The 23,358-nt window shown below is 45.4% G+C and overlaps 1 protein-coding gene across 1 annotated transcript in view; it reads left to right on the forward strand.

Annotated features, from left to right (window-relative positions):
• ZC3HAV1 (zinc finger CCCH-type containing, antiviral 1) overlaps positions 1 to 23,358 on the forward strand; it is a 62,777-nt gene that overhangs the window by 20,123 nt on the left and 19,296 nt on the right. Inside the window, exons 3-9 of the mRNA XM_086688998.1 lie at positions 3,425 to 3,677; positions 7,222 to 8,358; positions 8,804 to 8,902; positions 11,795 to 11,918; positions 14,723 to 14,897; positions 17,413 to 17,533; positions 22,434 to 22,536. Coding sequence (XP_086545124.1) covers positions 3,425 to 3,677; positions 7,222 to 8,358; positions 8,804 to 8,902; positions 11,795 to 11,918; positions 14,723 to 14,897; positions 17,413 to 17,533; positions 22,434 to 22,536 — 2,012 coding nt within the window. The remainder of the gene's footprint in view (positions 1 to 3,424; positions 3,678 to 7,221; positions 8,359 to 8,803; positions 8,903 to 11,794; positions 11,919 to 14,722; positions 14,898 to 17,412; positions 17,534 to 22,433; positions 22,537 to 23,358) is intronic.

Here is a 23,358-nt window from a genome sequence, read left to right on the forward strand (position 1 = left end):
GTCCAAGTCAGGCACTTAACGACTGAGCCACCCAGGTGCCCCATGAAGGTTAAGCATTTTTGGATTCTAAGTTCATGTGTTTCCCTAAGGGAAGAAAAAGCTTATGACAAGAGGGGTGATTTTGAGTTGACCACTGAGCTCAAGAAAGATAGGAATGCAAAGCACTCTATAAAAATGTTTGGGGAGCGGGATGAGGGGAGGAAAAATATTCCCCATTTTCTCTCCCTGCCACATGCATTCTTTCACCTGGATACTTGGATTTGTCTCTCTCTCCGTTTCCAGGAGCCCAAGGTTTAGACCTCTTGTCTTGAGATATCTATGGTCTTTGGCCTACGTGTCAGCCCAGCCCCCCAAGACTACCAGCATGGGGAAAGTACCTTATATGCCAACCTCATTAAAGGTCGCATTGATGAACAGGGGCATCCCTCCCTTTTCCTTTCATGTGATGGAACAATGAATGAAGGCTTGTTAGGATGCTTGAGAAGAGCATTGACTCATGGTCCACCCTTAGTCTCGTGTTAAAGTTGGGGGTTTGGGAAGGTCACTCAGTAGATCTGATCTCTGCTTCAGTTCTCCCAAAGTCACCAAGGACTTTTTATATCAAGTCCTTGGAGAATAAGGGCAGTGGCACCTCTTCCATTCTCTAGGGAGGAGGCCAACAATTAAGAACCTACTAGAAGGTGCGGTTGCTGAGAGATCCCAGAAGAGCCCATTGACAAAAGCACTATGAAAGTCCTCCTAGAAGAATGCTGTTGTCATCGTTTATCACACAGTCCAGAGAAGGAGGCACGGACACCTTTCCCTTTTAAGAATTTAGTACCCATGATTAGTGGGCTGGGAGGCTCACGGCTAACGAAGTTAATTGCCATTCGCCATTCGTCAGGGCTGAGATTGCAGACGGAGAGACTGCCCTGTTTCCTGGACTAGATGTCTGAGGGGCTGGGTCCTGTAGTGGAAAATCGATGAGAGCCTTGGTAGCATGAGTGTGTGTTCGAAAACGCTGGGCAAGAGAGTCCCTACCGGAGTGTTCTAGTGTGGGTGAGTAGGGTGGAATATTGTCATAAGGGTCCAGCAGGAAGGAATCAGCTAGAGTTCAGCTAGTGCAAGGAATAGTTGGTCAACAGTGGTCCTTCCATGTCTCTCAAAGTCCTGACTCTGCCACCAACTACTTGTGTGATCTCGGACAAGGCATTTAATCCTTCTGGGTCTTGCTTCATTTGCTGTTTTGCTAACATTTAGGCGCGCCTGCAAGTGGTAGACACTGAGTTAAATCTTGGAGGCAGCAATGGACAAGACACACTCCTGTCCTAAAACCTTAAAATATTCACACTTTGTCACTTTGCCTTGACCTGTGAGAACATGAAAGCATCCGGCAAACCTGACTTCCGGATATATAAGCTTGTAAAATTACAACGTACTTATGAAAGGAAGACCTGTTGTCATTTGTTCTGGCCTAATAAAGGCAGGAGCATTCTTAACTTACTCATTAGGACCGTCATAGGATTATTAGCCAAAGTGGCATTTGTGAAGTTGCTGATTGTTTTTCTGCCCAAGCCTCAAGGACACTGGTTCTCAAGCTTTAGTGAGCATCGGAATTGCCTGGAGCGTTTGTTAAGCCAGAGTGCTGGCCCCACCTCCGGTGACTCTGACCGTAGATATGGGGAAGTGTCTGAGGATTTGCATGTAAGTTTCCAGGTGGAATTAATGCTGCCCATCCAGGGACCACACCTGGAGCACAGATGGTGTAGAGTCTGCACTCTGGATCATAGGCTCTATAGCAATGATACCTGTTTGAATCAGGTCTCCGAAGTTGTCTGTGTACTTAAATTGTTGGCTAGAGTCTGAATCTCATGTCTCTGTGCCCAGATAAATCAGTCAACCAATGAGGTGGTTTGCTCAGTCTCTTGGAACCATTGATAAATGTTTTCATCCTTAGGGTTCTTTATGTAATGATTCAAACATCTGTAGCCCATTTTATATTTTGCACGGCACATTTGCGTATTTGATTATTTAATCTGCTCAACATCTTGGGTTAGGTGGACAGAGCAAGTATTTTCCTCCTTCACAGCAAAGGAAACAGGCTGGGGAGTAAGTAATTCAGGTGAGATCACTTAGCCAGTTGTAGGGCTGTGGACTTTTATTTTTTTGTTTTTTTATTTTTTATTAAAAAAAAATTTTTTTTAACGTTTATTTATTTTTGAGACAGAGAGAGACAGAGTATGAACAGGGGAGGGGCAGAGAGAGGGAGACACAGAATCTGAAACAGGCTCCAGGTTCTGAGCTGTCAGCACAGAGCCCGACGTGGGGCTCGAACTCACGGACCGCGAGATCATGACCTGAGCTGAAGTCGGACGCTTAACCGACTGAGCCACCCAGGCGCCCCGGGCTGCGGACTTTTAAATCCGCGTCTTGCAGTCCTGCATCATATGGTCTGGCCCCCATGACAGTATTTCAGTAAGAAGCACTTACGCCCTCTTTTCAGTAGGAACTGCATGTCTGCAGAGCTAGATGTGTAGATATTTCTACTTACATAGAAATATAGGGGCACCTGGGTGGCTCAGTCGGTTGAGCGCCCAACTTTGGCCCAGGTCGCCATCTTGCTGGTTCACAAATTCAAGCCCCATGTGGGGCTCTGTGCTGGCAGCTCAGAGCCTGGAGCCTGCTTCAGAATCTGTGTCTCCCCGCCTTTCTCTCTGTCTCTCCCCAGCTCATTTCTGTCTAACTCTCAAAGAAAAAAAAAAGAAATATAAAAATTACCTTCTTTACTTGCCCTTTTGAGGAACTTTGCCACGTTCTATCTAGTAGAGACAACAGTTGTAAGACTCACGTGTCTTTTTGATTTTTTAATTTATTTATTTTCAGAGAGAGAGAGAGCGAGAGAGCGAGCGTGTACGTGAGTGGGGGAGGGGCAGAGAGCAGGAGGGAGAGAGAGAATCCCAAGCAAGCTCTGAGCTGCCAGCGCAGAGCCCGATATGGGGCTCAGAGTCATGGACAGTTGAGATCATGACCTGACCCGAAATCAAGAGTTGGACGCTTAACCAGCTGAACCCCCTAGGTGCCCCAGATCCATGTGTCTTTTTAACTGCAGAAAGACTTGATAGCCTTCCTCTTTGGGGTTCCTTTGTGACGGAGGGCTCCCTTTGGGTCCTGTTTGGTCCTACCTGTGGCCGGCCATCTTATTTTGATTCTTCGAAAAGGTTATTAAATTCATGTTTCTTTTCGTTAGTTTGCAGGCCTCTTCTACCCCAAATAAATCATCAGTAGAATACAACTCATCGTAGATTGTGGAAGACGCATGCATTTTCTCCTTTGGTGTATGCCTGCTTGCTTCCAACATTTTTGCATACTTAGGCTTTTCTTCATGAATGTGTGGCAGATGAGGCAAGGTGTTATCGTCTCAGGCTCTTGTTTCTCTCTTCTGCAGATATGCAAAAATTATAAGGGAGAGGGTCGAAAAGTTATTTGTGACCAGCATCCATCATGCGAAAGACTCCACATCTGCGAGCACTTTACCCGAGGGATTTGCGGTTATGCCAACTGCCTCAGGTCCCATAACCTGATGGATAGGAGGGTGCTGGCCATCATGAGGGAGCACGGGCTGAGCCCCAGCGTGGTTCAGAACATCCAGGATATCTGCAACAGCAAGCACGGCCGAAAGAAACACCCCAGGGGCAAAGGTAAATGCGTTTCTACTTTTCCATTTGCAGAAGAAACGGAAATAAGCAGAAATCACAAGGAAAGTGTAACTTTACCTATAATCATTCTATCTCCCCGTGTAAGACTGTTTTCCCTTTCAGGACTTGTCTACATGTATACATAATTTTTGCATAATGATAATCATAGCATATGTGCAATTTTGCAATTTGATTTTCATGCTAACCACTATCCACCCACCACCCCCCCTTCCTGATTTGTTAAAATGTTTATTGTTTTTCTAAAAGGTAATTGGTGGGGCGCCTGGGTGGCTTAGTTGGTGAAGTGTCTGACTCTTGGTTTCAGCTCATGATCTCATGGTACGCGAGTTTGAGCCCTGCATTGGCCTCTGAGGCTTAGGATTCTCTGTCTCTCTTTCTCTCTGCCCCTCCCCTGCTCCTGCTGTCTTTCTCTCTCTCTCTCTCTCTCTCTCTCTCTCTCTCTCTCTCTCTCTCTCAGAATAAATAAACTTTAAAAAAGGAGTTTTAAAAGCTAATTGATAAAGCTTTTTTTTTAAGGGAGGAAGACAAATTTTTTTGTTAGTTTCACCACTTGTTAACATTTTGTCCCAAAAATATTCCGTGACAATTATTCTATCCCTTTGTCTCGATATATCAACGCCGACACACACATATAACATTTTTGTGGTTAGAGCATTTGAGGTATGCAGTCATCAGGAGCCTTCACACCTAAATATATCAGCACACACTTCCTCAAAACCGGGCCACTCTACTGTCTTCCATAACCACAATACAATTAATGCAGGAAATCTAGCATTAATGCAAAACTATATGCAATTTAATTACAGTCCTCAGTACTATTTCTGGAAAAATGTATTTATTTTTAGTTATTTTTGTTATTTTTTTTCTTGAATGTTTATTTATTTGAGGGAGACAGAGAGAGCGAGCGAGAGCGAGTGGGGGAGCAGCAGAGAGAGAGAGGGAGACAGAAAATTCCAAGCAGGCTCCATGATCTGTGAGCACAGAGCCTGACTTGGGCTCTATCTCACGACTTCGAGACCCTGATCTGAGCCAGTATCAAGAGTCGGACGCTTAAGCAACTGAGCCACCCAGGCGCCTCCCGCCCAGACCATTTTTTTTTTTAATTTTTTTTTTTTAACGTTTATTTTATTTTTGAGACAGAGAGACAGAGCATGAATGGGGGAGGGTCAGAGAGAGGGAGACACAGAATCTGAAACAGGCTACTCAGAGCCTGACGCGGGGCTCGAACTCACGGACTGCGAGATCATGACATGAGCCGAAGTCGGCCGCCCAACCCGCTGAGCCACCCAGGCGCCCCCCGCCCAGACCATTTTTAAGTGTTCAGTGGCATTGAGTACATTCGCATTGTTTTGCAGCCGATCTCTAAAACTCCCTTCATCTTGCAGAACTGAAACTCTATACCTATGAAACAAACACCTCATTCCCTCTTCCCCCCCAGCCCCTGGCAACCCCCGTTCTACTTTCTGTTTCTATGAATAGGACGACTCTGGGTACCAAATATAAGTAGAATCACACAGGAATTGTCTTTTTGTGACACTGGCTTATTTCACTTTGCATAATAGTCCACCGTATGTATGCCTCAGTTTGTGTATCCGTTCATCCATGGCTGGGTCCTTGAGTTGCTTCCACCGTTAGCTATTGTGAATAATGCTGCTGTGAAATATGGGCGCACAGATGCCTGCTTGAGACCTGGCTTTCCATTCTTTTGGGTAGGCAGCTGGGTGTGGAGAATTACCATCACACGGTAATTCTATGTTTAATTGTGTGAGGAACCGTCATCCCATTTTCCATAGCAGCCGCACCGATTTTCTCTTGCCAGCAGCAATACACGAGGGGTCCAGTTTCCCCACCTCCTCACCCATACCTGAATACTTGTTATTCTCTGTTTTTAGGTTATTAGCCATTCCGACGGGTGGGAAGTGGTCAGTTCTATTCCTTTCTTTTTTGAGATTTTTAAAATGTTTAATCTTACTGTAAGAGAAAGAGCATGTGCGTGTGAGTGGGAGAGGGGCAGAGAGAGGGAGAGAGAGAATCCCAAGAAGGCTCTGCGCCATCAACGCAGCGCCCAACGCAGGGCTTGAACCCGCGAACCTGTGAGATCATGACCTGAGCCAAAATTAAGAGTCGGATGCTTAACCGACTGAGCCAGCCAGGTGCCCCGATCAGTTCTCTTTCTTGAGCATTTTCACATTGTCTGATGATATTAACACTTGTAATTTTTTTATGCCTTGGTGAAATGGCTGTGAAAGACATGAATTTTACAAAACAAATAGAGTACATAATTCTAAGATTCTATGATCCGTAATAAACAATAACACCTCCTTATATTCGAGAAATGCTTTATAATCAACCAGGTATTTTCACCCAAAATATCTCCTTGTTGTTCCTGACAGCAAAGCTATAAAGAAAGGCAGGAATATTATTAGCCTTAATTGGTAAGGAGACCTAGGCTCAAACATTTTAGATGACTTTTATTGCAAGCAGTCTTAAATCGTTTTTACTATGAGTAAATAAAAGTGATGCGTTCAAGGCCTCACGCTGCTAGACAGGGGCACAGAGGTTAGGTGTTCTGGCCCCACATCTGGTGTTTTTTCTCCCACATCACAGCGCTCTCTGAACAGGGGAACACTTGGAAGGATGTTTCCTGGTGTAGTTTCCCAGTATAAATTCAGTGTGTGTGAGAGAGATCTTTATTATCCGCCCTGGTTAATTTACTTAATTAACTATTTTGTTGGCAGGAGAAGGCCGTTTGCTTTTACTATTCCTGCTGCCCTCTGAAATTTGAAGAAAAGGACCTCTTCCTCCCCTTCCTCCCCCCACAGTAGCTCATATATCACACTCATGCACACACAACACACCGTGGACATACGTGCATACCACACACAAGCACACATAAGATCACATCATACACACATACTCCATACGACACCTATCACACATGCACACCTTCCCGAGGGACACAGCTCACACACCAGTTATTTTCTTTAAATGTTTTTTTTTTTTTTTAAGTTTTTATTTATTTATTTTGAGAGAGAGAGAGGGAGAGAGAGAATCCCAAGCGGGCAAAAGCTCTGGAAAATTTTGTGAATCCCTTAATTTGTTGGGGAACCTTCATCACAATATGGGCAAAATCTAAATGAGTTTTTTAATCTAAAAATCCTCCCTGACTTGAACTAGTTGGTCTCTCCGTCTGCCATAGCGGTTGACTGTTGGCTTGAACCAGAGCACATTGGACAGCCCCACCTATGAGTGTGGGGGTTTAGGGCTCATATCTGAGTCTCAAGAGAGAAGTCGAGAAGAGCCAGGTTCACTCTGACTCTTATCTGAGACCATGGGGTGGTATTTCTTACTAGCACAAGAGCAGATTCCTTCGTCCTCTTGACAAGATGCTCCAGATTTTTACATACCAGATTGGGACAAGTAATTTAATAGAGCTTGGGTAGCAAACTCGGAAAAGCTGAGGAAGAACCGTAGCGAGAGCCTAATCCTGTTAATGCTAATTTTCCTTGTGTTTTTCTTTTCCTAGCTCCTTGCTCCCATCGTAGAGATGTGGCATACAGAGGGAGAAGCAAGAGCAGAGAACGATCGTTTCAGGGCGGTCCAGAATTTCTCCCACCTGCTTCCGCTTCTACTCAGAAGTCCAGCACCCCCAGTTCAGATCAAATCGGCCACAGGCCTCCCCTGGATGACATGCCCGTAGGGGAGCTGGCCCACAAGTTCATGCATTTGGGAAGTCAAGATTGCCCTCAGCCTTCCCCGGTCTCGCCTAAGGTTGATAATCTTGGAGGAACAGGTCACATGGAAAGAAGCCAGCGGTTTTCAGAGAATGGCGGTCCAGAGGATGTCTTTTTCGGGAATCAAGGCAGCACTTCCCTCCCTTCTGACCCAATGCCAGCTTCCAACCGGAGGGGCCCGGCGTCCTGGCTGAATGACAAAGGCACCGGGAGAGGGAGTTTGTTTGCCCAGAGTCAGGCTGCCTCTGGCCCCCCTCTGGGTTCTCCACGGACACCTGAAACCACAACCACCAGAAAGAGCGCGGGGATGCTTTCCACAGATGGCACGAATGCCGAGGGCAGAAGCGGGAATCAAAATGTCCAGTATTTCTCGCTTTTCGATAATAATGTTGATGGAGCGGCCACAGATGGAGCTTCCACAAGTTGTCTAAATTACAAAACCACAACCAGCGGCCAGAGAGAAAAATCGTTACCTAGGAATCAGGACACCGGAACTACTCACGGTGGTCTCCAGACCACTGGCAAGATTACAGATGGCGCTGATCCAGCAGCGGCCTCTGTGAACAGTAACCACAGTGAGAAGACAGTTTGGCCTGGTAAATCCATCCACAGCACACCAAATGGCTCCAGTCAAGTGGCGGACGAAACCACTGATGTAAATAAAACTGGTGCCGCTGGTTTTGGCTTCACATTGACCTGCAGAGGGGATAAAAACGTGTTGTACTTTGGAAGTCCGGGTCTGGGAGCCCAAGTCCTGCCAACTCCTCAGGAGACCCCTGCCCCCACACAAGTCAGCACTCTGCCCAAGGTGCCACCTTCTACATCCTTCTCAAGCAACAGAGCTGCAGCCTATGCAACCCATGGTCCGAACTCTGCCCAGATCTCTGCTGGCCCTGCCGGTGACCTTGTAGGTCCAAGCTGTGATCTGTGTAAGTCACCGAAGGACAAAGGGGGCCCCATGACTTGTGTCTGCAGCAGGCCGGTGGCTTCTCTTTGGATGTTCCCCAGTAGATACTAAAGGACGTAGAGTTGGAGGGTTAGGTGAAGGGGTGTTACTGCTGAGGAGACTGACATGAAGGTTGAAGGACCAACCAGTTGTATCGTGTGGAATAAGCCGCCTCATTTACTGAGAACAGGACTAGTTTGGCCCTGGTTTATTTTTGGTTATTTTTAAGCATCACTCTCACGTGACCCAGATGTTCATGTTGGCTTTTACGGAGGGGCTGTCTAGGCTCTCATGAGCAACATGTGAATCTGGAATTTTCTCGAACGTGGTCCCAGTTACAGATACCCTTTCCCATTGTGAGGTCAGGTGTCTTGATTTTGGGTTTAAACACTGAGACCAGCATACGTGCATTCTCTTTTGTTTTATAGATTCTGCATCTGACGTTGAGAATACCAGCTCTTCCAGGATGGATGACTGTGGCCCACAGGAAATTTGTCTTGACCATCTGTGTAAAGGTTGTCACCTTGGTGAGTTACTTAAAGACTTTCTAGAAGCAGAAGCTTTATTAGTAGTAATACGGCCAACATTTACTGAGCTTTTAGTGTATGTTAGGTGCGTGGTCAACATATACCTGATGATGGTCCATCATCTTTGAACTTCACGTCAGCCCTAATAGTAGGTTCTGTTGTTAACCCATTTTACAGATGTGGCAACTAGAGGCACAGAGAGGTTAAGACCTCACATATGTAACTAGCCAAGTTGGGTTTTGACCCTAAACTGCCCAGCCAGCCTGGGTTCTCCATCCCTGCGTGATAGACTTTTTCCTTTTGTAATTCGGCTTTAGGTAAAATATTCTAGTTAGTCAGAGACCCATCTTGTCATCTACTAAAAGCAAACAAACAAAAAACAAATCCCCAGAAATAAAGGTCTCCCGGCCGACTCATTTTCACAGCTCATGTCCTGCCATTGAGGCGTTGTCTCTCTTTTGGGCCGTGGGCTCGTCCCAGTTGATCCTCACACATGGCCTGAGTCTGCATGCCACAGACTGTGTGCCCTCCAGCCAAGGAGCCACACCCGGTCACTGTGCCCTCCCACCAGGCTTCCCAAGGAACAGTGCCTGGGACAATTGGCTGTCCCCTCAGCGTCCTGCCACTTTCTCCCTTTCATGGCTCAGCCCCAGATGTGTGCATCACACTGGATCTCCTCTGCTTGACCCCTGAGTGGTCTTAGACTCACTGACCTGTGTCGGAAAAGGAAGATGCTGCCCTGTGTTCTCAAAATCAAGTTTTTAATTTTTTTCTTCATTTTTAATTAATTGTGGTAAAATACACGTAACAAATTTTGCTATCCTAATCATTTTTTTTATTTAAAAAAAAATTTTTTTTTTCAACGTTTTTATTTATTTTTGGGACAGAGAGAGACAGAGCATGAACGGGGGAGGGGCAGAGAGAGAGGGAGACACAGAATCGGAAACAGGCTCCGGGCTCCGAGCCATCAGCCCAGAGCCTGACGCGGGGCTCGAACTCACGGACCGCTAGATCGTGACCTGGCTGAAATCGGATGCTTAACCGACTGCGCCACCCAGGCGCCCCAATTTTTTTTTAAGTTTATTTATTTATTTTGAGAGAGAGAGAGAGAGAGAGAGAGAGAGAGGGAATCCCAAGCACGTTCCTAGCTGTCATCGCAGAGCCCAGTGTGGGGCTCGATCTCGCGAACCATGAAATCATGACCTGAGCCGAGATCAAGAGTCACGTTTAACTCACTGAACCTCCCAGGCGCCCCATCCGAATCATGTTTAAGTGTGCAGTTCAGGAGTGTTAGAGTCACATTGTTATGCCACCAAAATCCAGGACTCTTGTTCCTCTTGCAAAAGTAAACTGTTAATACCCTCTGAACAGCAACGCTTCATCCCCCTGCTGCCTCCAGTCCCTCCAGTCCCTGGCACCCACCATTCTCATTTTTGTTCATTGGAGTAGGACGATGCTAGGTCCCTCGTGAGTGGAGTCACACAGTATTTGTCTTTTTGTGATACTGGCTTATTTCACTTTGTATGATGTCCTCGTGTTTCATCCACGATGTAGCCTGGGTGAGAATGTCCTTCCTTATGAAGGCTGAATAATATTTTATTGTGTGTATATACCACATTTTGTTTATCTAGTCATCTGTGAATGTATACTTGAGTTGCTTCTACCTTTTGGCTATTGTCAGTAATGCTGTTGTGACCTTGGGTGTGCAAGTGTCTGCTCGGGACCTTGCTTTCGCTTTTTTGGGGGGGGTATATACCCAGGAGTGGAATCACTGGATATTACGGTAATTCTGTGTTTCTTTAAAAACTTGTTTTGGCAGGGCACCCGGGTGACTAAGTCGGTTGAGCATCTGACTCCGGCTCAGGTCATGATCTCATGGTCCATGAGTTTGAGCCCCGTGTCGGGCTCCGTGCTTATAGCTCAGAGCCTGGAGCCTGCTTCAGATTCTGTGTCTCCCTCTCTCTCTGCCCCTCCCCTGCTCATACTCCGTCTCTTTCTCTCTCTCTCAAAAATAAATAGATATTAAAAAAAATTGTTTTGGCAATTCTGTGTTTGATGTTTAGAGAAACTGCCACACCATTTTCCACAGCAGCTGCACGATTTTACATTTTTACTAGCAGTGTGCGAGGGTGTGAGTTCCTGCGTGTCCTCGCCAACACTGGCTTTTTGTTTTGAGTTGGTTTGATTTTAGAGCAGCCATTCTAACGAGTGTGAGATTTGGACTTGATGAATGGTTATATACTTTTCAATCAGCCAGACCATAGTCATTGCCACTCTGGGTTTTCCTTGGCTGTCGAAACCTGCCTCTTTTGGTTTCAAAGTAATCACACATCTTTTGAGCCTTTCAAAATGATGTAAACATGACATACTGCAAACTGAAGGACAGAACTATTTTTTGTATTCCTGTATTAATGGGCTTATGACGTTAATTAAAAAAAAATTTTTTTTAAGTGTTTTTATTTATTTTTGAGACAGAGAGAGACAGAGCATGAGCAGGGGAGGGGCAGAGAGAAAGGGAAACACAGAATCTGAAGCAGGCTCCAGGCTCTGAGCGGTCAGCACAGAGCTTGACGGGGGGTTCAAATCCATGAACCATGAGATCATGATCTGAGTTGAAGACGGACACTTAACCAACTGAGCCACCCAGGCGCCCCGGAAGTTTTGTTTTTCTGATGAGTCTCTATTGGTAATAAGGGAACTTGAACATACGGATATGGGGCAGTGTGGGCCGGAACCGGAATGGGTAAAGGCGTAGCCTGGAAATGGGTTAGCATGCAAACCTGGCAGGGTGGGAAAGGCAGCCCTCAATGGGGAACGTCAGCAATGAACTTGGTTGAATTGTTAGAACCCCCACTCACCAGATCCTCAGACCCCCTCTCTCTGTCTTTGTAGCAAGCTGCAACAAAGTTCACTTCCACCTGCCTTACCGGTGGCAGATATTACTTGCAAATACCTGGATGGACCTCCAGCCCATGGAGAACATTGAGAAGGCCTATTGTGACCCCCAGATCCACAGGTAAGTTGGTGGCCAGACTCTGGCCTCTGAGGTCCACAGCGCCATCAAAGGAAAGCATAGTGCTAGGCTTACGGTGAGAAGGAAAAACCATTTTTCTTCAGAATCCCCTTCAAGTTTGAGATAACTCTTGAAATAAAAATGGCAAATGCCTGCTGAGTTCATGAAGAAAAACACGAGCTGGGTAGATTCAAGGTCACGAAGAGCCTGACTAATTAATACTAGGGATTCTGGGACTATTTGCAAACTCATGTGGTTTAATTTTTTTTTAATGTTTTTATTTATTTTTGAGAGAGTGAGAGAGACAGAGTGAAAGGGGGGAGGGTGCAGATAGAGAGGGAGACCCAGAATTTGAAGGAGACTCCAGGCTCCGAGCTGTCCGCGCAGAGCCTGCTGACACGGGGCTCTAACTCACAAACCAGGAGATCATGACCTGAGCCGAAGTCAGATGCTTAACTGACCGAACCACCCAGGTGTCCCAACAAATTTATAGGATTTAAACAGTGACACAGTTATTATCAGTATGTCCTGCAGAAAAACACAACACAGAGGTCAGCTTGTATTATTGTAAGCTCATGATAGGACTATGGAAAGTACAGTGATTGTAGCTCAAAATTAGCCTTTGGCTCAATGTCATAGTTGTAGAACGCGATTTGAGTAATTTCATACCGTTCTAGGGCACATTTTGTTGTCTGCTTTAGCATTTTATACCTTCCTTTGTGTTTGCTAGTTTCTCAATCCTGGAGGTATCTAAGAGGATAACTTACCTGTTTTTGCCAGGGGTGAATTGGGTGATACCATACATGACCGTATTTATAAAGTGCCTCCTAGCTTTCTAAAGGAAATTCTTTTTTTTTTCCCTACTCCCTATGCTGTATTTTTCATCCCTGTGACTTACTTTATAACTGAAAGTTTGTATCCCTTACTTCCCTTTATCCCCCCACTCCCTGCCCTCTGCAACCACCAATTTGTTTTCTGTGTTTATGATTCTGTTAACAACTCCTCCTCCTCCTCCTCTTTGTCCTTCCTGTTGTAAGGGAATTCTTTTTTTTTTTTTATGTTTATTTATTTTTGACAGAGAGAGAGAGAGAGAGAGAGAGAGAGACAGAGACAGAGCATGAGCAGGGGAGGGGCAGAGACAGAAGGAGACACAGAATCTGAAACATGCTCCAGGCTCTGAGCTGTCAGCACAGAGCCCGATGTGGGGTTCGAACTCACGGACCGTGAGATCATGCCCTGAGCCGAAGTTGGACGCTTAACCGACTGAGCCACCCAGGTGCCCCTATAAGGGAATTCTTTTGGGGGAAATTGCAAACATGTCATCTGTATGGTGAATTTTTGGTGGAGATTCTGTGTTGCTGCATTTTGCCACTAGAGGGTAGCATCAGCTACTTACTTGTTTCTAGGTGTGTTTTTCCCCCCTAGGAAAATCTGCCTCTGGCTTTCTCAACCTTAGCACTATTGACTTTTGGGGCTAGATAATTATTTACTTTTGGGGGGCTGTTTAGCAGCATTCCTGGCCTTTATCCACTAGATTTTTATTGTTATAACCAAAAAAGTCTTTCAATATTGCTAAATGTCTCCATTCCTCATTGGGAACCACTGATGTAGGAGGTGTTTCTTAGAGCAGTAATTTTCACCCTTGTTGGTCTCGGGTCCCCTCTACAGTCTTAAACTATATTGAGAATCCCACAGAACCTATCTTTATGTGAATTGTAACCGTTGGTATTTACCATATTAAAAATCAAAACGGAGACAATTCAATTTTTATGGATTCATTGAAAAATAATACAAACTCATTACATGGTAACATAAATACCATATTTTTATATAACTATGTTTATGTAAATATATATTATCATATGTAGTAACTATTATATGTATGTATAACTAAATAATAAGTGTTTTCCAAAACAAAGCAAAAAAATTCATTTAGAAAATGCCATTGTTTTATATTTTTGCAAATCTCTTTAATTTGCTGTAGAATCACACATCGTGTAGCCTCTGGGAAAACTCCACTGTGCACCTGTGAGAGTATGAAAGTGAAAAAGGCAAATAATGTCTTAGTATTATTATGAAAATAACTTTGACTTTCCTGGCTTCCTGAAAAGGTCTTGGACCACATTATGTAACTATTTAAATAGTATTACTTGAAAAAACTGACCTACCGTGAGTTGCTAACATTAAGCCAATCAGTAGTTTTGTGGGCACAATTTTATATTTATTTTTAATTTTCTTCCTTTCAAATTTGTGTTTAAATTCTAGTTAGTTAACATACAGTGCAATATTGGTTTCAGGAGTAGAATTGAGTGATTCGTCACTTACATACAACACCCCGTGCTCATCATAACAAGTGCCCTCCTTCATCCCCATTCTCCATCTAGCCCATCCCCCACCCACCTTCCTCCATCAACCTTCAGTTTGTTCTCTGTCATTAGGAGTCCCTGATGGTTTGTTTCCCCTCTCTTTTTTACCCCCTGCCCATGTGGTCATCTGTTTTGTTTCTTAAATTTCACATATAAGTGAAATCATATAGTGTTTGTCTTTCCCTGATTGGCTTATTTTGCTTAGCATAATACACTCTGGCACTATCCATGTCGTTGCAAATGGTGAAATTTCATTCTTCTTGATGGCTGAGTAATATATTCCATTGTGTATTTATATATGTATATGTATAGATATACTATATCTGTATCCACTCATCAGTTGATGGACACCTGGGCTCTTTCCGTAGTTTGGCTGTTGTTGGTAATGCTGCTATAAACATCGGGGTGGTATTTTGTTAACTTTAAACTCTTCCTCTTCAGCTTTTCTATCGGAAATAAAAACATCAACTTCCAGATGATGGTTTGTAATTGTAATCCTATCCGGCGTATCTCCACACCTTCATCTGTCACAGTGCTGACCAATTTTGTCTTTGCCACAAAATGGATTTGGTACTGGAGGAACAAATCCGACAGATGGGTTCAATATGGGGAGAAGGTGAGTACCGTTCCTCCTTGTGGAGGCTCTTGTTTAAACTTGACCACTTCAGAAAAAAATATTAATAAAATGTCTGACACCTACATGGTTATCCATGGCACCATGGGTGTAGTTGAACTAGTACTTTTTCACATTATCCACAACTGTATTGGTATATTTTGTAGCAAACATATACTCTGGGATTACGTTCATCAACAGCAACAGCTATTAATTATTTTCTTTTTTTAAAGCTTATTTATTTGAGAGAGGGGGGAGGGGTAGAGAGAGAGGGAGAGAGAGAGGATCCCAAGCAGGCTCCATGCTGTCAGCACAGAGCCCGACGGGGGACTGGAATCCACCAACCGTGAGATCACCACCTTGTCCAAAATCAGGAGTCAGACACTTAACAGACGGAGCCACCCAGATGCCCCTCCTGCAGTTGAATTTTTAATATGAGTTGGGGCAACCGCGATTTCTGGGTTAGGAGCCTCCCTAGGAGAAAGGGAGACAACAGCAGCTTTTGTCAACCCAGGGCAGGTGCATATGCTTTGACTGTGAACTCTCCAGAATGTAGACTTGATATCCTTTTAAGGAAGTTCAAGTGCTTAACCAAGACTTGGCCCTACATAGATGGTAGACAGGGAGAGGAAGTGATGTTGGGCAGGGTGATGATTGAATGGATGGGCAGCTGGGCAGCAATGGTACAGGACAGAGTGACAGCTGGAGGGCGGGGCCTGGTTGTCATGGGGTTTGCATCAGGCGGATCCGGACCCAAGGAGATGTTTACCAGCTGGTGTACCTGTGACAGCTGGTGTAGAGGGGCAGGGAGCCTACGCCCGAGAGAACCACCCGAGGCAAAGGCACACCTTAGCTCTAGATCAAGGCAGTGATGTAGGCACAGGACAAAAGCCAAGACCTGGCTACTGAACATGAGATACACATTCAAGTCTTTCGGGAGAAAAAAAAATAATTGAAGACCCTACCATGCATTCATTCATTCATTCACTTAATCAGAACTGGAGTACAGTGTGAGGGAAGGGCTCGAAGGAAAACCAAGTGTGAAGCTTGAGAGGCTGTCCAAATGCTCAGACACTGAAATTGACTTGGTGTGTCCAGTAGGACAGCCACTAGCCCCTTGTGGCTGTTTAATTTTAAACTTCAGTTAATTGAATTTGAACAAAACGAACAATTCAATTCCACGGTAACAATAGTCACATTTAAGTGCTCTACGACCACTTGTAGCTAGCAGCTATCACACGGGAAAACACAGAGAACATGTACAGTGAAATGTTCCAGAAGGTTCCAGTGGACAATGCTGATCTAGACGTGAGGGTCTTGCTGGTTAAAATCAAGTCCACAGACCAACAACATTGGCACCGTGGGAGCTCTTTGAAATGCAGAATTAAAACCCAGTTCCCAGAATTTTATTCTGCATTTTAAAACAATTCCTGGGTGATTCACATACAAATTAGAGTTTGAAAGGCCCTGGCCTAGAGTAAATTCCTTCCAGCCTAGAATAGGGTCCTGCAGAGATACAGGACTTCAGCTGTCAGAATGGGAGATGAGGACAGAGATTCGCATTGGCAAACCAGTGTCCCCAGAGGTGACAGACCTACCTTGCTGCTTCCTGTGTTCACAGGTGTTTGCCCAAGTCACTGCTCTTTGGGGTTGTAGGAAGGCATGTGATTTACCCGCGCCGTCATCTATCTAATCTTGGATACCTCATTTCCTACTGCCCGCCAAGGATGGCAGTCTTGTTTACAATGATCCTGATAGATCATGTCCCAGCAGCTGTTGCAACAAACATCTTCACGGGGTGGCTTAACTGTTGGATGCTGTGGGGCGCCTGGGTGGCTCAGTCGGTTGAGCGTCTGACTTCGGCTCAGGTCATGATCTCACGGCTTGTGAGTTCCAGCCCCGCATCCAGCCCCAGCTTTCCTGCCCTTACCATACTCCTCTCCAGGCTAAAGAGACCTAGTTCATAGACATTTTCCTTGAAGGCTTTCATTGTGGCCCCCTCGCCTTATATCCGGCAGGCATCTTCACTGGGCAAGGAGTAGGGGTATGTGTAGCTGAAAGCCTCAGAATCCAGAGTGTCATTAAAGGGACCAGTAGCCCCTCCCCATCATAGGCTGCCAGCAGGAACTTGCTGTCATTAACTCCTCCAGTTTAGATCATGATGAACAAATGTCTCCTTGCCATTAAATATTGGGAACCCCTCCTATTCGGGCTTACATGCAGTCTGCCCTGATCTGCCAGCCCTGCGTTGGGTGGGGACAGTGGAATGGTGGCCTAGCTTGTCTCCTCCCTAGAATCCACACGCTTCCCTTTACCCATCCATTCTGATGTCTAGACCCTTCACGTAGGCCTTGAGACGTGGCCCCAGCCTGGCAACCTTTACAGCCTGGTTTGGGAGGCAAGCTGCATTCCCGTTTAAGTCCCATGGCTAAAATACAATTGTGTAAGATACAATGGCAGAGGTTTCTTAAAAGCCTACCCTCAAGTGTCTTTACCTTTTTTTTTTTTTTTCAATCAGGTCGACAAACAGCAAGCTGCAAATGTCGACTCTTCGTACCTGGAGTCTTTCTTTCTGTGCTCTCCGAGGGGAATTGTGCCATTTCAGGCGGGTTCACGGAGCTACGAGCTGAGTTTTATGGGTAAGACTCTGCGTTTGGCAGTGACCCCTACTGTTGGAATCTGGCACGCGGTGTGCACGTGGGAATGGGAGCAGAGTGTATATACACGCTGAACACAGCATCAGGGTTCCTTTTTAGCAAGGCACGCGGGATGGTGGTGTGGAAGCCAGTGGAGACCTGTGCTGGAAAGCCTTGGCTCTCTATGTAACCCTGGGAACAGCACCTGGCCTGTCTGGGCCACAGCTCCCTCATCTGTAAAATGCGGGCATTGGACTAAATGGACGGGCTGTTTCCCAGGCCGAGGCAAAAGTTCAGGTGCTGATGACTACAGTAGAGACTTTGGACCCATTGGTGCCTTCAGAATTGTAAAACCTCCCTGTTCCTTCTGGGCTTCTTCATCTAGGTTAGTGGCTTTATCCATCACTTTTCCTTTTTCTTTTCTTTTCTTTTTTTTTTTAATTTTTCTTAACGTTTATTCATTTTTGAGAGACAGAGACAGCGTGAGTGGGGGAGGGGCAAAGAGAGAGGGAGACACGGCATCTGAAGCAGGGTCCAGGCTCTGAGCTGTCAGCACACAGCCCGACTCAGGGCTCGAACCCATGAACCTGAGATCATGACCTGAGCTGAAGTCGGGTTCTTAACCGACTGAGCCACCCAGGTGCCCCTATCCATCCCTTTTTCTAGAGACTTTGCCTTCTGCCATGTTTGTTTGAGCTGCCATGGGAAGGCTTTCAGTTTAGTTTCTACCAATCTGTTGTGTTTAGTAAGAAATCAGGGCAGGAACTGCCCTCCCTCTAAATGTACTGTCCTTTCAGCTGCACCCCTGTGACGCTCCCTGTATATGGTTGGGTAGTTGCCCTTTCAGGATCAGCCCTACAGGTGCTTTGAAAGAGGTAAAGAAGACTTTCTCGCGTCCTTGACATTCCAGGTGGTACCTCGCATTTGGGCCCTGTACCAATTGTTGGGTATTAAGCCTCCAAAAACCATTATACCAGCTACTGTATTTTGGAAAGCAATCTGGTTATACATATCAAGAGATATTAAAATATGATTGCCTTTTCATGGTCTCAGGAATCTTTTTAAGGAAATAATTCACCAGAAGGGAAAAAAAAAAGGCTATGAACATGAAGATGTTTATTAAAGCCTATTTGATATGCTATAGTAGAGGAACAGCCTGTAGGGTGGTCGGATAGTGATTAAAACAGGGTATTGAATTTCATTGGAGTATTGGTTAAAATTATGATTATGAAAACCATGCAGTAAAGTCAAAATTTGATATTGTTAAGTGAAAAAGGCAATCTCCCAAGTTTGTGTTTGTACTTTTCCTCTTTAGATGTTGTATTTCAAATGTTTGTTTATTTTTGAGAGAGAGAGAGAGAGAGAGAGAGAGAGCGCTATTGTGTGAGTGGGGGAGGGGCAGCGACAGAGGGAGACAGACAGTCCCAAGCAGGCTCTGTGCTGACATGGGGCTCGAACTCAAACCGTCAGATCATGACCTGAGCCAAAATCAAGAGTCAGTTGCTTGACTGACTGAGCCATCCAGGTGCCTCTAGATGTTGTATTTCAAATCAAGGTTTTTTTGTTTTGTTTTGTTTTTTTTAAATTTTTTTTTTTCAATGTTTATTTATTTTTGGGACAGAGAGAGACAGAGCATGAACGGGGGAGGGGCAGAGAGAGAGGGGGAGGGGCAGACAGAATCGGAAACAGGCTCCAGGCTCTGAGCCATCAGCCCAGAGCCCGACGCGGGGCTCGAACTCACGGACCGCGAGATCGTGACCTGGCTGAAGTCAGACGCTCAACCGACTGTGCCACCCAGGCGCTCTGTTTTGTTTTGTTTTTAATTTTTTAAAAATTTTATTTGAGGGGCACCTGGGTGGCTCAGTCGATTAAGCATCCGACTTCGGTTCAGGTCATGATCTCGCGGTCTGTTTGAGCCCCGCGTTGGGCTCTATGCTGACAGCTCAGAGCCTGGATTCTACTTCAGATTCTGTATCTCCCTCTCTCTTCCTCTCCTCTACTTATGCTCTGTCTCTGTCTCTCAAAAGTAAATAAACATTTAAAAAATTTTTTAAATTTTATTTGAGAGAGAGAGAGAGAAAACAGGAGTTAGGGAGGGGTATAGGAGAAAGGGGGGGAAAGAGAGAGACAGAATTCCAAGCAGGGATCCTGATCCAGGCTCCAAAGATACTCCATCAGAGTCCTCTTTATATTTTGTACTTTTTTTTTTTTTTCTGAGAGAGAGAGCCTGGGAGCAGGGGCTGTGGGGCGAAGGGACAGAGAGGGGGAGAGACAGAGAGAGAGAGAGAAAGAGAGAAAATCTTAAGCAGGCTCCGTGCACAGCATAGAGCCCGAGGCGGGGCTCGATCCCATGACCCTGGGATCATGATTTGAGCCAAAATCAAGAGTTGGACGCTTGGGGCTCCTGGGTGGCTTAGTAGGTTGAGCGTCCAATTTCAGCTCAGTTCATGATCTTGCAGTTCGTGAGATTGAGCCCCGTGTCAGGCTCTGTGCTGACAGCTCAGAGCCTGGAGCCTGCTTCCAATTCTGTGTCTCCCTCTCTCTCTCTGCCCCTCCCCTACTCACGCTCTGTCTCTGTCTCTCAAACATGAATACACGTTAAAAAAAATTAAAAAAAAAGACAAGAGTTGGATGCTCAACCGACTGAGCCACCCAGGTGCCCCTCACATCAAAAGTTTTTTTAAAAGAATTAATATGCATGGTAAGTGCAACTGTGTGCACACATGACCAACACCAGAGGGCAATAGGAAGGAATAGAAATCTCTTCCGTTGGATGGTGAAATTAAGAATGACTTAAATGAAAAAAAATTTTATTCTTTGGATACTATTCTATTGTTTTGGCAATTTAAATGGGTGTTGGATAGAGAAGAACCAATAATGGGCCTTGTTCCCAAATCTGGAGAAATGTGACCAGCAGTTCTCGTTCACTTGGTTCATAGAAACTAGTTCGGAGCCATTTGCGGTATTCCAGGGTCTTTTTTTTCCTGTTTCTGATATTGTCATTCATGAATCTAGTATTGGAACGCCACCCATGTCGCTAGGCACCGTTCTAGGTGCTGACATACCAGGCAGTTTCTGAAAGTGATACCAGCTCTGGGGAAAAAGAAGCGGTGCGAAGAAGCAGCCAGAGAACTGGAGGAGTCCTAGGAGAGCATCTTGTTTGTATCCCAGGAGGAAATTTTGGAAGGAAGGGAGCACCTGTGCCCATGGGAAGGCGGGCCCCCAAGAGAGGGAGGAGCTGGCGCTAAGACCGTAAATTGCAGATGAGCTGGAGGTTTCAAAGGGCGGCGGGAAGGTCTGCGGGAGATGAGAGCCCCGGGAAGGTTGGGAGCAGGGCTGTGGCATGATCTCATTTGATCTTTTTATTGTTTATGTTTGTTTCGTTTTACACCAACTCTACTGAAGCAGAATTGCTACAATGGGGTGCATCTGTGTTAAGCGTGCAGTTGGATGCATGCTGACCGATGGCGTGCAGCTGCTATCCTGATCAGGCTCTAGAGCTTCCCGGTCATCGATCCCAAAAGTGTCCTCATGCTCCTTTGCAGTCACTCTTCCCACCCCCATTTGCTGTCTCTATAGTTCTGTCCATCCTAGAACGTCACAGAAGTAGAATCTTGTGGTGTTCTCTGCACGTGGCTGACTCCCTTCACTCAGAATGTTTCGATTCACCTGTGCGGTTGCACGTGCAATGGTTCTTCCCTTTTCAGTGCTGAGTAATATTTCATTGTAAGGCTGTACCTTGGTTGGTTTACCCATTCATCTGTTAATGGGCAGTTTGGTTATTTTCACATTTTGGTTATTATAATGATGCTACTAAGAACATTCAAATGCAAGTCTTCGTGTAAGTTTTCATTTCTCTTGGGTGAGTATGAAGGAGTGGGATCACTAGATCACATAGGCACCAGGTGTTTAACTTTATAGGAAACTGCCCAACAGTCTTCCAAAGTGGCTGTGCCATTTTATACTTTCACTAGCAATGTAAGTTGATTTACTTTTTTTTTTTCAAGTTTATTTGTTTGTTTTGAGAGAGAGAGCGTGGGAGGGGCAGAGAGAGAGAGGGAGAGAGAGGATCCCAAGCAGTCTTTGCATCAGCAGCACAGAGACCCAATGCGGGGCTCGAACCCACGAAATGGGAGATCACGACCTGAGCTGAAACCAGGAGTTGCACACCACTGATGTGCCCCGGGTGATGATTTACTTAAAAGAAAAAAAACAAAAAACACTTCCTTTAACATTTGTTAATTTTTGAGAGAAAGAGACAGAGCACAAGCTGAAGAGGGGCAGAGAGAGAGGGAGACGCAGAATCGGAAGCAGGCTCCAGGCCCTGAGCTGTCAGCACAGAGCCCAATGCGGGGCTCAAACCCACGAGTTGTGAGATCATGACGTGAACTAAGGGCGGACGCTTAACCAGCTGAGCCACCCAGGTGCCCTGATGATTTGCTTTTTAAAGACCTCACTCTGGCTGCAACTTGGACCTGGGTCTACAACATGCATGAATTAAAAATGACATTTCACACTTGATCTAGAAAAATCCTTCAAGATCTAGCTACCACATTCCAACCCATGATTATTGATGCCTGGTTTAGGGTAGCTTATATGGATGATGTGCTGTTATCTGGCTGCCCACGTCCTCCCCTTTACTGTCTGACTTCAATTTAGAGATTAGATTAATTGCTGACTGCTCATCTCATCACCTTTTTGTTTTCTGGGTCTTACAAGAGGGCAGTGAAGGATACAACTTTTTAATCACGAGAAACTTCCATCCAAAAGGATTTTCTCTTATTCATACATGTCACAGTTCAGTGGTGAAGATCTGCTGTATTCCTAGCCTACGAAAAATAACAAGAAACGTTTTCTAGAACTAATTCTCGGTTCTTGTTTGTTTTCTTTTTTCTGTCTAAAGGGATGATTCAAACAAACGTAGCTTCCAAGACCCAAAAGAATGTTGTCAGAAGGCCAAAATTCGTGTCTTACGAGGATGTGGAACAGATTAAAAGGGGGTTCAAGTAAGTGTTCAGAAGCAGTGCCTGCTGGCGGATGCTGTAGGTGTTCACCCGCCGATCTCCCCAATCTACTCCTGCATCTGTTTTCTTGAAATCTTCCTGCTTGCATAACACTGCAGTTTCCTTTTGCATCCTCTATGCTTGTGAAGCGGTACAGGGTGGCTGAAAGGGTAGGCGAGCAGGAAATCTGTCTCTTCCTCTGACTCACAGGGGACTTGGCGGGAGCCTCAGCTACCCGGGTCTCAGCCTCTTCACTGTGCACGGCAGGATCGAAGGGGTGTGCCTAGAAATAACCAGATGCACCATTAGAGGGGCTTGTGTTCCTGTGGGTTCTTCTGCATATCTTATGTTTTGTTGAGTGGATTTGTAGAGGGTAGGCAGCTGAGGAAGAAATGGGAAAAGAGAGGGAAGCGTTAGTTGCCTGGGCAAGGAGATTTGGACATGACACGGTTGATTGAAGGGGATTGTTTAGAGGAAATTTTGCTGTGGAGGATCCTGTGTCGCTCTCCTCTGTGTGCTCATGAAACTCAGTAAAATCTACGTTGTTCATGAAGGGTTTTGGGGTTGGGGTTTCCCTCCACCCTCCCGGGTGATACGTGGTTATGTGAAACAGATTTCAAGGTGGGTGTCAAATCAAGCATGACTTTTTCACAGTTGATTTATTTCAGTTTTTATCAAAACAAGGTGTGTGTGTTGCATTTTGTTGTTTTTATTAAAAAAATTTTTTTTAATGTTTATTTTTGAAAGAGACAGAGACAGAGTGCAAGTGTGGGAGGGGCGGAGAGAGAGGGAGACAGAGAATCCGAAGCAGGCTCCAGGCTCTGA

This window comes from Puma concolor, chromosome A2, assembly GCF_028749965.1.
Source record: "Puma concolor isolate L17-30 chromosome A2, mPumCon1.1.hap2, whole genome shotgun sequence".
NCBI classification, from domain to species: Eukaryota; Metazoa; Chordata; class Mammalia; order Carnivora; family Felidae; genus Puma; species Puma concolor.